The 15,927-nt window shown below is 35.2% G+C and overlaps 2 protein-coding genes across 2 annotated transcripts in view; both read right to left on the reverse strand.

Annotated features, from left to right (window-relative positions):
• Positions 1-15,927, reverse strand: part of LOC135134580 (dynein regulatory complex subunit 7) — a 199,085-nt gene that overhangs the window by 133,622 nt on the left and 49,536 nt on the right. The gene's annotated exons all lie outside the window — the stretch shown is intronic.
• LOC135134195 (protein distal antenna-like) lies at positions 12,708-14,735 on the reverse strand. Its single transcript, XM_064062820.1, has one exon. The coding sequence runs from the start codon at positions 14,460-14,462 to the stop codon at positions 13,248-13,250; it is 1,215 nt and encodes a 404-aa protein (XP_063918890.1). The 5' UTR covers positions 14,463-14,735; the 3' UTR covers positions 12,708-13,247.

The raw sequence follows: 15,927 nt of genomic DNA on the forward strand, positions 1-15,927 counted from the left end.
TTGAGATGTGCATTTTCACTTCCTGAGGGTAACCAAAGGAAGTCAGCCGACTCTCTACTTTTACGTTTTTTTGACCTTTCATGACCCCTAGGGTACGAAGAAATAGGTCCCCCGTTTCCGTCTGTCTGTCCATCTGTCTGTCCGTCTGCCTGTCTATCTGTCTGTCCTTTTGTCTATCCTTCTGTCTGTCTGTCTGTCTGTCCGTCTGCCTGTCCGTCTGTCTGTCTGTCCGTCTGCCTGTCCGTCTGTCTGTCTGTCCGTCTGCCTGTCCGTCTGTCTGTCTGTCCGTCTGCCTGTCCGTCTGTCTGTCCGTCTGTCTGCCGTCCCGGATTTTTATTAGACAGACAGACAATCTCCGAAAGTACTCGGCCGATTGTTGTCAAATTTTGTATTTATATTAGGAATATCATGTAGATGGCAAAACGCTAACCAAAATTTGTCTAATCATCCCCGGTAATAATGTGATGACCTCACTTCAAAATTGCACATAGTAAATGGGTTTTAAATTGTATGAAATAACATAGTCCTGCACGTGTAGTTTACAACTCCGCATTGAGTTTTTACCCGAAACGTCCAGATTTTTGGAAAACAAATCAAAATTATAAAACAACATTTTGCAATTTAATTGTGAATCTACTAATCCGAATGCTTTGAAATGTTGCAGATATTTTAAGGCTATAAAGAGCATCATAAATCTTTAGTCAAAATGTACTTGGTTATCCCCTGTTATTATAAAATAACATTTTGCAATTTAATTTTAATGTGCAAAACTGAAAGCTTTGAAATCTTGCAGATAGTTTACAGTTATTATAAGCATGATAACTTTTTAACCAAAATATATTTACTTATCCCCTCCAAAAAGTTGATGACGTCAGCTAAAAATTTTGTACTTGTGATTTATCATTCCATTCATAATTAATGAATGCGTAAATTTATTTTATTGATTTACTCAGGAACTACAAAACCGAATGCTTTGAACTCTTGAAGATGTTTTAAAGTTGTCATAAGCATGGTACGTTTTTGATCAAAATGTATTTGCTCATCCCCCCTAAAAAATTTATGACGTCACCACAAAATTTTGCTGAATAAATTCTATCCTATCTAAAATGTACAAAATATGATGAGTCTCTTCTTGTGATTTATCATTCCGTTCATATTTTTTCGATTTGCATATACAGGGTGACCCAAAAAAAATTAATGCGTAATGTATTGTATTGATTTAATCAGGAACTACAGAACCGAATGTTTTGAAATCTTGCAGATGTTTTAAGGTTATAAAGAGCATCATAAATTTTTAGTTAAAATATATTTGGTTATCTTCTCCAAAAAACTGATGACGTCAGCTCAAAAGTTTGCCGCATAAATCCTATCTAGAATGTACAAAATATGATGAGTCTGTACTTGTAATTTATCATTCCATTCATATTTTTTCAATTTGCATATACTGGATGACTAAAAAAAAAATGAATGTGTAAATTTATTTTATTGATATACTCAGGAACAAATACAAAACCGAATGTTTTGAAAACTACTGCGAAAAGAAAACATAATAGACATGCAGTCGTCACGTTTCCGGCAGCGAGGGAAGTACTGTCTAAACTCTTTACACCAATTTTTTTAATTTACATATGAGTCAAAAAAATTAATGAATGCGTGAATTTATTTTATTGATTTAATCAAGAATTGCAAAACTGAATACGTTGAAATCTTACAGACGTTTTAAAGTCATTGTAAGCATGGTAAACTGTTAATCCAAATAAATCTGTTTATTTCCCCCAAAAAATTGATGACGTCATCTCAAAATTTTAGGGAATAAATTCTACCCAAAATGTGATTTAATCAGGAACTACAAAACCAAATGCTTTGAAATCTTGGAGATGTTTTAAGGTTATCATAGGCATGGTAAATTTTTGATCAAAATGTATTTTCTCATCCCCCCCTAAAAAATTGATGACGCCACCCAAAAATTTTGCTGCAAAAATGCAATCTTAAATGTGCCAAGTATGATGCGTCTATATTTGTGATTTATCACTGCATTAATATTCTTTATATTTGCTTATACGGGGTGTCTGAAAAAAATTAATGACTGAGTCAATTTATTTTATTGATTAAATCAAAAATTGCAAAACTGAATATGTACTTTGAAATTTTAACGTTTTGAAGTTATTGTGTATAAGCATGGTAACTTTTTAATCAAAATGTATGTTTATCAACCCTAAAATGGGTCAATTTATTTTATTGACTTCGTTTTCCTGGAAAATTTTGGGAATACAACACTGTTATTTTTAGTATTACACTGCACAACAAGCTGATATGTGTCCTTGCAAAAATGTTGATGACGTCATCACAAAATTGTGTAAAGAAAAAACTCAACTCGAAAATGCTGGATTTGCTTCACTGTACTTCATGAGAGAGGGAAGTTCTGTCGACAAATTTTAATTAGTAATTATTGTAGACATGTTACGAATTTTTGTTTTTGATTCTCGAATACTTATCAGCAAAGGAGAACTTATTCCTTACATGTCTTTAAAATCAAATTCCAGCTATTCCAAAAATTAATACAACTCGTTTTAAAATCAATCATTATTACCAATAAGTCCACGGCTTTCATTGTTTCCCTTAACAGGAAAGTTCAGCAGCAATTCGTTAATTTGTTCTGTAGTTAAAATTGTTTAGTTCTTGGTTCTCTAACCATTACATTATTACAACCGTCGATGCTAACGCAGAATTTGTGCTGAATATGGTTAAAGCATTGCAAATCTTAAACTTTTCAAAAAAAAAACAAGGGGATATTTGCTCTGTAGTTTGTAATTTTGTCTTTGCATGTAACTATTTTGTGTGTATCTCCAGCGTTGTTGGGATTTTTGGCTTTTTGACGTGTTGTAGCTTTGTCTAAACGATTAGGCTTCAATTTTATGCATCGGGGCATACCCTTATACACATATAACCATTTGTCGTCACACGTTATAATAGTAGTCCAAATAAATTCTAAACGACCTTTCTTTATATATTTTTTTTGAAAATATAACGTGTTATTCATTTGGTTGGAGAAAAACCTGAAAAAAGAATGTAATCAATGAAGTGCAGAACTTCTTAACATGTTTTATGTTTTAGTTTTCCAAACTATAACGTATACTAAAAGAATCATGTTGCAGAACAACAAGAAAGACATTTAATTAATGATAAAGAAAAATGCGTGCCAACGTAGTGATAATAGGAAGCAGGATCTCCAGTCACTTAATATTTCTTGGCCACATTCAAACACACTCTACACCTACCTACACATCAAACACTGATATTAGCAACATTAAACGCAGAGTTAATTATCTCTTCTAATTTTCGTATACCATATATCCTCTGAGCCCTTTCGCGTAACTTCTGCTCATTTCCAGCACTGATTACGTGTTGCTCTCGGATGTACACACCGTTTTTTGCAAAACTCGTATTGAAATCGTACATTTGCGTCATTTTTCAAGTACAACTTTAACCCCATCCTTCAATGGTCGCGTGAGTTAGATAATGCTGGAATTCGGTCGCGGCGAACCATTAACTGATTAACTATTTGCAAATTCGATTATTTTAATTCCCAGCATCGGGCTCTATTACTAGGATTGCTGGTACACCCACAGAGCAATTTCATGCATATACACCATAAATTATTAACTTAATGTACGTGTTTCTCCAGAACCAACAAGGTGAAAATCAATTCGTTTCGGGTGGTTTCAACAACCTATAAAGAATTGTTGGAGTATTTTTGTTTTATACGTGTTCGTAAATACTTTCGTTACTTTAGTAATAAGTGAGTGTTTTAAGTATGTACACGTTTGACTGTCCGTGAAATCATAAATCACTTGCAACTTCTTTAGAAGTTGCAGTTGTGGGTGTTGAATACACTCTCGCTCGTTGGAGTCAAGTTCTGTGTCAAGGGCGAAGTTTTCTTAGCTTCAGAATAGACGCACACGAAATACAAACTTCGTCAACAATAGTATGCAGAGAGATATCTATGTGTGATGAGAAATGTAGTAGCAGTATGTCGAGTCTGATTCCCAGTCCTGTTTTACCTAATAAAGTAACAGCTGTGTGTCTATGTTTTCTGATGCGTAAATTGAAAATATCTTTAACCAATTTTTTAGAAGAACCTCCATAATCGCTAACCGTGTTAAAGCGTTTGCGCGAACTAATACTGTAATTTGTACCCCTATAATCATTTCTGTCATAATTTATGCTGCATAATGAGGAAGGTTCCGTTTATTTGTAGAATGAACTGACTCCACCTGCCCCTAAGACTTGAAAGTACTGTTAGAAGAAGAATTCACATGACTATTAGAAAGAAATGAACAGGTGCTTAAACTGGCAGTTGAGCATGAATTAAAAAATCAACATATGACGACCATACCTGTACGAAATATTTTTGCTCTTTATCTTTTATTGTTAATAAAGTCTGACTAAAAATAGTCCGGAAATCATTTCATGGTTGTTCTTTTTTATTAAAACTAAAAATTTAAACCTGTTTTTTCAAAAATTTTTAGTAATCTGGTGATGTACTTCCTGATCTAAGGAAGTATTGTACTGGCTACTTGTATGTTTTCTCGATGACCTCTAGAGTACTAAAAAAATCGGTTCCCCGTTTCCGTCGGTCTGTATGTCTGCTGTCTACCATCTGTGTCAATTTTTGTTAGATGATCTTCGAAACTACCCGACTGATTGTTGTTAAATTTTATACGTATATTAGGAATATCGTGTAGTTGGAAACCAAAATTTGTCTGATTATTTTTTATCAACCGTGGGTGACATCATCTCCGAAATTTAAAATGGTCAATGTTATTAAATTTTATAAAATAACATACTCCTGCATTTGCGGTTTATGAAACCATATTGAGTTGTTACCCTGGACATCCAAATCTTTGGAAAAGAAATAAAAATTATACAAGAACATTTTGCCATTTAACTTTGAAACTATTGAACTAAATGCTCTAAAGTCTTGCAAACTTTTTGAAATTAATTATGTCATCTCAAAATTTTGATGAATAAATCCTATTCTATGTATTTAAGAATATACAAAATACTGTGAATTTATACTTGCAGTTTATCAACGCATTCATATTTTTTAGAATTAATTATACATTGTGGCTCAAAAAAAAATTGGTCTAAAGAGTTTAGACAGTACTTCCCTCGCTTTCAGAACCGTGTCTTTATGTTTATCATAGATTCTTCTCATTAGAGTTCTGTGACGGGATATTTCAATAAATTCGCTTTCACGCTGTAAGTCACGGCTCGTTCGTAATTTGATCAATAATAATTTGACTGATTCATTAATTTTTTTGAGTCACCCTGTATAAGCAGATCTAAAAAATATGAATTTATGATAAATTACAAGTATAGTCTGATCATATTTTGCACATTTTCGAAAGAATTTATTCGGCAAATTTTGAGATGACGTAATCATTTTTTTGGGGTTCATAAACAGATACATTTTAATTAAAATGCTTACTACATAGATTAATATAAATGCGACATGCAGGCTGATTTTGCAAAACCACCCTTATTGACATTGGAATCCTCAACCGCCAAAGGAAAGCGCCAAATTTAAATAGTCGATGCCAATAAAAAAACTTGATTCACTAGAACTCGTGGCCTCGAACTTGTTTGATTTACCGACCAGAGCGCGCTCAGGCCAATGTCGACTCTAAACGTTCAGAAGCGATTTGATTGGTTTAGACTATAATTTCTGCGGGAAATAGTTGTTTGGTCGGTTTTTATAACGACTAAGTGAATATTTTTGGTACATATTTAGATGATTTTACATATTTTGTTTAACTAAGAATTAATTCTTTATTTGTGTTTTATACTAGCAAAACGTCTAAAAACTAAGAATATTGTTGAAATCGTAATGACCCAATGGATTTTTTTCGAAAAAATGTTTTGGAAACACTGTGTTCTATTTTGTATGAATTTTTTTTAAATGTTTTTAGCGACAATTTTTGTGGTTGTTTTCGATACACTGTATGATATTAACAGTAAAAAAAAATGAACAATTAAAATAATCGAAAATTCGAAAAATCGAGAAATCTAATAATCGAAAAATCTAAATCTTAAAAAATCGTAAAACCGAAACACTGAAAAATCGAAATATCGAAGAACTGAAAATCGGAACAATGTAAAATTTAATTGAATAACGAAAAATCGAAAAATCGAAACTCCCAAATTTAACAAATCGGATAACTGAAAAATCTCGAAACATCGAAAAACTTAGAAATCGAAAAATCAAAAGATCAAGAAATCGTGGAATCGAAAAGTCGAACAATTGAGAAACCGAAATAGGTCAAAATCGAAAAATCAAAAAGTTAAAAATTGAACAATTTATAAATTGAGAAATTGACAATCAAATTGTCGAAAAATCCAAATCTCGATAAATCGAGAAATCAAAAAACTTAAAAATTCGAAAAATTGAAAAATTGAGAGACTGAAGAGAGATCCAAAAAACGAGAAATCGAAAAGCGATGAAGTCGAAAAATCGAAAAATAGAGAAATCGACAAACAAAAAGTTAAAAGTTTAAAAATTGGAAAAGCGGAAAAATCAAAAAACGAAAAAATGGAAAACTGGAAAAACTGAGAAACCGAAATAGGCCAAAATAAAAAATTGAAAAAAAAAAATAAATCGAAAACCTGAACAATCAAATCTCGATAAATCGGGAATGAAAAATTAACAAATCGAAAAATTGAAAAACAGAACATCTAAAACCAGGAAGTCGGAAAATAGAAAGATTAAGAAATACTGAAAAATTAAAATATCAAAAGATTGAAAAATCTAAAATTTAAAAATCCCAAAAATTGAAAAATCGAAAAAGTAAAAAGGTTGACACATCGAAAAACCCAGAAGTCAAAAATAGAAAAGCCGAAGAATTGAAATATTGAAAAATCCTAAAACTGAAATATCTAAAAACTGAAAAATTGAAAAATCAAAAACCTGAACAATCAAAAAATTAAAGAACTGAAGAACAGGAAAATCGAAACACTCAAAAGTCAAGAAATGGGAAAATCAAAACATCGATTAATTGAAAAATCGAAAAATTGAGAGCTTATAAAAGTCAAATTTGAAAAATTAAAAAATCGAAAATTTGACAAAATGACAATCAAAAAACAGAAAATCTAAAACCGGGAAGTCGAAAAATCGATTGATTAAGAAATCAAAACATTTGAAAAATTCGAAAACTTGAAAGATTGAAATATCGAAGAACTGTAACGAAAAATCGAGAAATCAAAAAATCTAAAATTTTAAACATTGAAAAATTAAAATACCAAAAAATTGAGAAGTCTAAAATTTAAAAATCGAAAAAGTAAAAAGTCGACACATCGAAAAATCCAGAAGTCAAAAATGGAAAAGTCGAAGAACAGAAATATTGAAAAATCCCAAAACTGAAATATCCAAAAACTGAGAATCTAAAGAATCGAAAAATTGAGAAATCGAAAAATTGAGAAAGTGAAGTCGAAATATCGAAACCTTAAATAAATCGAAAAATTGAAAAATCAGAAACCTGCAAAATCGTAAGATCGAAAAATTGAATAATAAGTAAACTAAAATCCCAAAACTGAAATGTCCAAAAACTGAGAAATTAAAAAACTGAGAAATCGAAAAATCAAAAAAGTGAAGTTGAAAAATCGAAACCTGAAAAAATAGAAAAATTGAAAAACCAAAAAAACCTGAAAAATCAATTAATTGAAAAATCGACAAATAAAGAGTTTATAAAAGTCAAAAATTGAAAAGTCGAAATATTTAAAAATCGTAAAATTGAAGAGAAAAACTGAAAAAAATTGAAAAATTGAGAAATTGTAAAATCCAAAAATTGATAAAATAAATAGGAGTAAACTGAAGTCCCCAAACTAAAATTTCGAAAAACTCAGACTTCGAAAGTTGAAACAGCAGAAATTATGGTCGAAACCAGTCAGGATGTGTACAGAGCTGTTCAAAGTACTCAACAAAAGTACTTGACGTACCAAGTACAAAGTACTTCATGAAATAGTGTTCAAGTAAAGTACCAAGTACTTCAAGTCTCAAGTGCTTTCCTCATGTACTTGAAGTATAATCCAAGTACATTACTTCAAGTACTTGCATATACTTGAAATACTGAAAATACTTCAAGTACTTGAATATACTTGAAATGCTGAAAATACTTCAAGCAACCTACCTAATAATTTGAAATACTGCAGATTAACATAACTGTTTTGTTTCCTAAATAAGCGTAATGCATTTTTAAGTTGACATTGAAACACAAACTATTAATTTATAACAAAAACATCGGCGCTATATGGTATTTTCTCAGGCTTCTGTTGCCTTTTTTTAATACTTTGGATTTTGGTTCACCACCAAAACGTTCTGATTTTTTAATAAAGTTGTGTTAAAAATATATGAATTTTATGAACCGGTTCCGTGTTTAAGTTTGTGGGTAGTTTACAGCATTGTGAAAGTGCACAGGGCCGGATTTGTGAAACTGAAATTTTTCAAACAAAATTTTAAGAGCAGTGCGATACATATACATGCTCATGACATAAAAATGTTTAAGACACTATGTTGCATTTTCAAAAAAAACGTATGAATTTTTAAAATAAAAAATAAAATGCCTAAAACGAGAGTCCATTTTCAGCGAAAACTATAACTCTTGAAAAATATTAAAGTGATCAAAGTAATTAGTCGTTTATTACTTTTGCGTTTACCAAAAATGCTGAGAATTTTCTTGGAATGAATGCCCCATATTTCTGAATATATCTGTCTACCACTTACGTATTTACTATTCTAAAAACTATTAAATTAACCTAAATACTACACTAATTAAATAGTAAACACTAATCACTACGATGTTTGTCTATCTAAGTATGTAACTTTACACTGACAAATCACAAATAATAGGTTCGTAGGGCTGTTCCGTCCATTTATACAAAATTTTGTTCCTCTAATGCCACAATACTTTCCAGAATTTTTTTTTACATTTTCGATTGGCTTATTTTTTATTTTTACCTGAAAACCCAAAGAAGATGACATTAGTAACTGATGATTAACTACAATGACTTCAGGGAATGCCTAACAACGGCTTTTGCAAAAATTCAGGTAAATATGTACTAAATTTATTATTGTTAAAATATTTCGTAGGGGTGTATTTATCTAGGCAATTATACTAACTAATCGCGAATTTCATTAACTTTGTATTTTTTTATAATGTGAATATGTATTTTGTTTCATTTCCGGAAGCGGCCACTGACCCTTTTGGGTCTCTTTACCTGGTATTGTAAACAGAAATGTAAATTCAGTACTTCTGTAACCGTCTTGTATTTAAACATCGAAACCGAACGCTGTCTATTATTTCGCACACAAGAAAACAAAGGTCCCTCGAGCAATATCAAAGTACAATTCGGTACTCATCAAAACCATACAATCATGGGTTTAAAATCATTGTTTTTCTGTATTACGTCTTTTTAAATTTTTGATGTTCAAATGATACATTCAATTTAACAGATTATTTGAAACTGTAATGTGAGAAAATATAAGTAGTAATAGCAAACTAAGTTTATATGGCTGAACCATGTATAAACAAAAAAAGAGAATTTGGTAATAAACGAGTGTCTAACGTGATAAAAAAAATTATCCTGCAAAATATTTAACATAAAATTGTGTTTAAATTCTAGCAGGAAGAGGCGAGTATGAAAGTCTATACCTGCCATCAGCTATTGCTATTGTAATAAAAGGGATAATCCCCTGCCGAGTTCTCTGTCCTGACCAGGCTTCTTACTGACAAATACACGGCGGGATTAATAAACTAATGAAAGAATAAATATCTTTTTGAACGAGTACTGAATCATGTCTCAAATATTTTCAAATCCGACCTTGCACTTTAGCAGGTACGTCAACAAACCCCATCGCCTTTGGGGTACCGGGAAGGTACTGAAAAACTACCCGCAAAGTTAAGTTCCAGACCAAAATACAAAAAAGACAAAATTCATATATTCACAACTTTACATTGCTGAAAAGTTTACACAGATCTCCGACCCTTCTGCTGTCGTCATCCACTCTCAAATGACATATTTATGACATTAATTTTCTTACCTACCTATCTGCATTATGCAAGTACCTATGAAATAGACGTCGTATGGATAAAATGTCCACAATCACAGATCAAAATATAACCTCACAGGAAATAAACACGATTTTCCTATAAAAATACGTCTAATCAAATAATTGAATTAATAACTTCAAGTATTTAACAGACCCTATTTTGAGATGTGAAAACTTCGTAAAATAGAGACTAAAGTATTTGAAGTTTCCACTTTCATACTTCAAGTACTTCAAGAGTATTTAAAATACTGAGTGAAGTACTTCGAGTAAATTACTTGGCAAAATCAAGTACCAAACTCAAGTACATTTTAGAAATACTCCAAGTACCAAGCACCAAGTACCTAAATATAAAAGTACTTCAAGTAAAGTACTTGAAGTAAAGTACTTGAAGTACTGAACAGCCCTGGTCTGCCTCTTTTTCTTTTTTGCCCGAGGGGAATATTTTTGGCCTCAGCAGGTGGAATACAGTACTTTAACCGAATGGAGAGACCAACAACACGTTTACACATGTACATTTTAAAAAATAAGATTTAACTTTTATCGACCGCTGAAAACTGCCCACTTATTTATTTAACTGCCCATTCAATCATTTTACCGCTCAAATAATAATTGCACTGCTCATGTAGGATTAAATAACTAATCAAATTCTTTTATAATACTGGCCAAGTTTACTGTCACATTTATTTAATTACTGCCTAAAAAAATTAATACTGACCATGTAAATTATTAACTGTCCAACGTAACCGCCCAGATGCTTAAAAAACTGCCTAAATAATTAATCCCCATTAGCTTTTAGCATGATTAAAGTAACCTCAAAACATTTGCAAAATATCAGTGCAGCTGGTTTTAATAGAAGCAAAGAAAACTGAAAAAAATTCTCATTGTAATAGTTTAATAACTGTTGCCACATGCTATGTGTCAATTTAAATAAAAAAAAAAAACGTATGTGAAAGGTACGTCTGACGTATCGGAAAAAACTGTACATCTATGTCAGCAAACCTGCGTATTATTTAAAATATGTCATCAGAATCACACTTTATTTTTATCAGAGATCTCTCTATTCGAATAGAATCCCAGAAAAATTAAGACAAATTCTCTCAAAATAATAATTTGTTACCTAACCTTACGTTTAGACAATAAGAAAGTTTTAGTTAAATGTAATTACTAATTATAAATTTAAATTTGTATCTCAAGACTTCGAAAGTCGTAAATTTGGTGGCTCGATTACCGAAGTGTCGGATGAAAAATGTCACTGGTAGGTAAACTGTATAAATTATAATAAATTAGATGATTAAGTCGGGAAACTAATTTAATCTGGAGCTTAAAGGGAAGATATTTAAAAAGAAGATGACTGCTACATTATTAAATAGTATTTGCTTTTAACATGCTTCTCGTAAGTTAATCAAAAAATCAGCTTTTGAAATCTGTTAACGTGTGCGAGTTTTATAAAGTCAGTCGTTCATTACAATAACGCTAAAAATACAAACAATATATTGTGACAAAATGATAAAAAAACATTTCATTAATTACTTCGAAATAAAAAAGAATCGACCGGCCTTTCCCACGGACACAAAATCGCCGAGTTGGCTCCTCGTACGCACAATAGCGACATACCAAACTCCCATTAGCAAAAACATCCCTCTAAATTAATTTTTACCCAACCATAAAACGCTCAATTTGAAAATACGAATTCAGTTGAATTTTGTTTACCCCCGAAACACGAAGAACGGGAACAAGAGAAATAAACAAACAAAAAAAGAGGAGAAAGACAAACTGGAACTCATTCAATTTATCTTTATCTGTCAGGAACGTTGGTTTACGATGAATTTTGTTGTTACTCTTTCGTCGATATCCTCCTATTGGCGGCATGCCGAACATCGGACCATCAAAATGTGACAGGTCTGCATGTCATTTTATTGAAAGAGAAAGACTAAGCAAAAAACGCGACCCGTAAAAACGTCCGCTTTATAATAAGAAACTGTTGATCGTTTTTGGTCGCCGACACAAATCAAAACCCGAAAGAATCCCAAGAAGCGGAATTAATTTTACGATTTGACCTCTTAATTGCGAATCGAATCGAGCCGGATTGAGCGGAATTTTAAGCGCGCCTCCTCCCGATTATGAAATTCTGAGGCGCTCATTTTTAATAAAAATATAACAGGCAATAAATATCCTTCGTCGGGGTGAGAGATAAACGGTGATAAATTTAAAAGGCTCAGCGGTTAATTAAACAAAGTTCGCTTGTAAGTTGGTAATTCGTTTTGTACGCCTCTAAATCACCCTGGCAAAGTTCAAATGAGTCAAGAGAGCTGGAATGAAGTAGAGCTTTTTATTTGTTTTGTAGTTTTACTACGCTTACTACGAGCCATTCATATCTCCCATTCATAAAGAGAGTTTATTGTTTTTTATTCTCTCGGCAAGGTTCAAACTTTATTATCGAGTTAAACGGGACGTAATAATTTCGTTCAGAATTTGCTTGTCGGGGATCATTTTTCATTTTTTTACTTACCGTGTGTGTGCTCTTTATTCGATCGATTCGGCTGTTTACTCGATTTATTGTTGTTTGGGTTCGAAGTGAAAAGAGTCGGTCAATGTCGAAGAATTTATTTAATTTCGTACAAAAATATCAGATAAATTTATCATACAACAATGTACAAATAACACCATAATTTAGCGAAATTCGATACAGGGCTATCACTAAGAAAGTACACACCCTGTGTAACAGTAAAGATTACTTAACTCTAAGGAACAAATCATGACATGTATTGCAGGAAATCGTCGCAAAATAAAAGTAACTTTGGCAAACGGTGACATGAGATCTCAAATAGGAAACTGCCCTATAACAAACACACAGTTAGGTACATATTTGAGCAAAAATAATGCGAAATTATTTGGCACTAGTCGAGTCTTTACAAATTCTCTAAAATTCGACTAAATTAACGTATGTACAAAAAAACATAAGCGTCAATAAACTTTCTCTTCAAGGTAACATTCAAGGAAGAACGGGCGTAAAAAAGGACACGGAACTAAACTCGGATCCATGAATTAACACCCGCATAGACTTTTTTTACATAAACTACATAATATTTTAACTAATACGATTTGGTAGCTAGACAGCCTTTTTTCACTAAACGAAAGCGAATCACTTTCTTTTGACTTTGGTTTTGTTCTGGAGATCACCATTCTTTCTTTCTACACTGTTCTTCACATTACCCAACAACGCCTTGAACTGCATGATCTGCATCGCGGTCACCGAAGGATTGCTGTACGATTCCAACCACTTCAAGAATTTCTCTCCGTGTTCGACAGCCTCGCTATACGACAGACAGTCCGATTTTTTCTCTGCGGAGACGTTGTTGTTGTTGTGGAGGAAGCTGTCCAGCACGGACTTGACTTTGTTGGAGGATTTGTCTACGGAGAGGTTCTCGGCGTCGGTGTCTTTCGTCAGTTGCTGGTAAAGGATGGGTTTTTCGTTTGTAGAAGGAGCGCTGGTTTGTTGCCCCCCGCTGCTTCCCACTTTTGTGCACCAGCTCCAGAACCAGGAGTTCTGGAGGCTCGAATTGCTGTTGTTCGACGTCGTGAGTCCGTTGGCCGGTGTGGTGCGGTTGAGTATATCCTGGGTTTTCAGCCAGCCCTTGATGTAGTCTTCGGAGGACTGTTGCTCTTTGGGCGGCTTCGCCGCCGACTGTTTGGAGGTGGCGGGAGTTGTGTCCGGTGATGGTTTTTTTTGTTGTTGTTGTTGTTGTTGTAGTTGTTGCTGAACGAGGAGGTTCCATTGGGTGAGGAGGTTGAAGTTGGCGGCGAAGTCCGCCAGGGTGTTGGAGCTGGTGTTGGCGGTGGTATTCTCGGAGCGGTTGAGCCCCAGCTCGATGCTCAAGCGCGTCAATTCGGCGCGGTTGCGCTCGAAGTCGGCGCGGTTCCGCTCTTGCGATGCCGTCGACTTGGGGGTCTCTGTCTTGATGCTGAGGTTCTGGGGGGTTTTGGGGGTGCTGTCCATGTCCGTCTTCGAGTAGTCCATGGGGGTGTACAAGGACTCCGAGTTGGGGGTGTAGACGGTGGGCGTCGATCGCAGGCTCAGGTTGAAGGGTTGCATCGGCTCTTCGATTTTCTGGCGCTTGTCCTTGGGCTCGAGCGACTCATCCGTGTCTGGGCTGGACTGGCGAGAGAGATAGGAGATCTTGGACTCGTTCTTGCACCATCCCCGTAGCGTGGACTCTGGGACTCCGATGTCCCGCGCCACCGAGGCCTTGCTCTCGCCGTCGTGCACCCTCCGGATGGCCTCCAGCTTCCCGTGCGCGCTGATCGTCCGCAGCGAGCGCTTGGCGTTCTTCGTGGCCATCGTCCCCGTCGAGGCCATCGTGCCCACGTGCGTGCAACGCGGCCGGCGGCCAATGGGGGCGGCGCAGACGCGCAACTCCAAAAAACTCGGCGACGGCAAAAACTCCGCGGACGAAAGTTGCGGCAACTTTTGACGAATGTGATGACGCAGGCGCGCGCTCTTTCTCAAACACCCGGTGTTTTCGGCGGTGGCGTGGACGACATCCGCTCGCGACGGCCGGCCGGTGGCAAGTAGTAGTTTCTTGCGAGGTTGGCCAGCCGGTGGTCAGTTCCTTTGTCCAACCGATCAATACTGGCGACGGACGAACGCGGACTGAGCGCAGGGCAGCAGCGGCAGGGAGGCCTCGCGGGTCCCCGCGTGATGGCTTGACGTGACACCCTCCCACCCCCGGTGGTAGGGACGGGTGAATACTTGCGCGAAGACGCGTTCACGCAGCCCAACAGACACGAGATTCGCAACGGACCGGTTGAAGAATCACGTGCGAGAACAGCTGATGGGGCCGCCGGCACAAAGGACCCCCCCCACGTCACGGACCCGACGACTAGAAAAATAAACAAGCGCGGGGACGCGATCGAGTGCCTGATGGTTGCCTGCGTGCGAAGCCGAAACACCGCGTCGCAAAAAATCACTGAAAGACACCTTTCGTTTCCCGCGGAAATCTTCACCCACCCTAATTAACGCCAACAGAATTCGGCGAATTCGCATGAAAGTTGCGCGTAATTACGCGCTAAACAACAGTTCCCTGCGACAGAGGCTCAATCAACGGTTGAAAAATTACATTTTTTACAAAAATCTGAAATTTGACGGTAATTTCCGCAGAAAATTTTTCATGAGCATTGGTCTTGATTACGTACTGAGCTGGTCGGTTGGTTTACTAATTCCATGATAATGAGGAATTAACATTATAAACATACAATTTATGAAGTTTCTTAGAAAGATCCTTGGGATTAAAGTACAAATGGCCATTTAAGATTTTGGGTTGTTTAAATTAAATAAGATATACCTACTGCGTTAAAATAAAATACGTATGTACTGCGTTTTGAATGAAGTCTGCGCTTGAATACTGAATTAGATCACGAGATATACTTAGGTTTGTTGTATTAGTAACATATTATTTAAACATTTAAATAATCAATGTCGAAAAAAAATCTCTTTGAATTTACATCTCGCAATGTTGTAGGCAAGATTAAAAAGTTTCAAGAAAGTCATTCAAAAATTCAACGTTTGAAATTTGTCGGTACATTCCGGTTTGCCGCGTCGAAAGAGGTTTCTATTTCTGGAACGCGAGCACCGATGGGCGTTCGTGGGTCCATCGTGGTAATAATTATCCGTCGATGCCCCGACTTTCTGACGTCACGTCGATGCCGGCGATTCGAAACCGGCACTCGCAACGTGTGGATGGTATTTCTCGGAACTTTGCGAGGATAATGTAAGCGGAAACAGCCGAAATTTATCTCGAAACTTTTTAAAAGTTATCTGATAA

The sequence above is a fragment of the Zophobas morio genome, unplaced genomic scaffold (assembly GCF_036711695.1).
Source record: "Zophobas morio isolate AGI-343-1 ecotype UQ-CSIRO unplaced genomic scaffold, CSIRO_AGI_Zmor_V1 ptg000023l, whole genome shotgun sequence".
Classification (NCBI taxonomy): Eukaryota; Metazoa; Arthropoda; class Insecta; order Coleoptera; family Tenebrionidae; genus Zophobas; species Zophobas morio.

What these genes read in the sequence shown, in the direction of transcription:
- LOC135134195 (XM_064062820.1), bottom strand. Translation starts at nt 14,462, where the DNA reads ATGGCCTCGACGGGGACGATGGCCACGAAGAACGCCAAGCGCTCGCTG.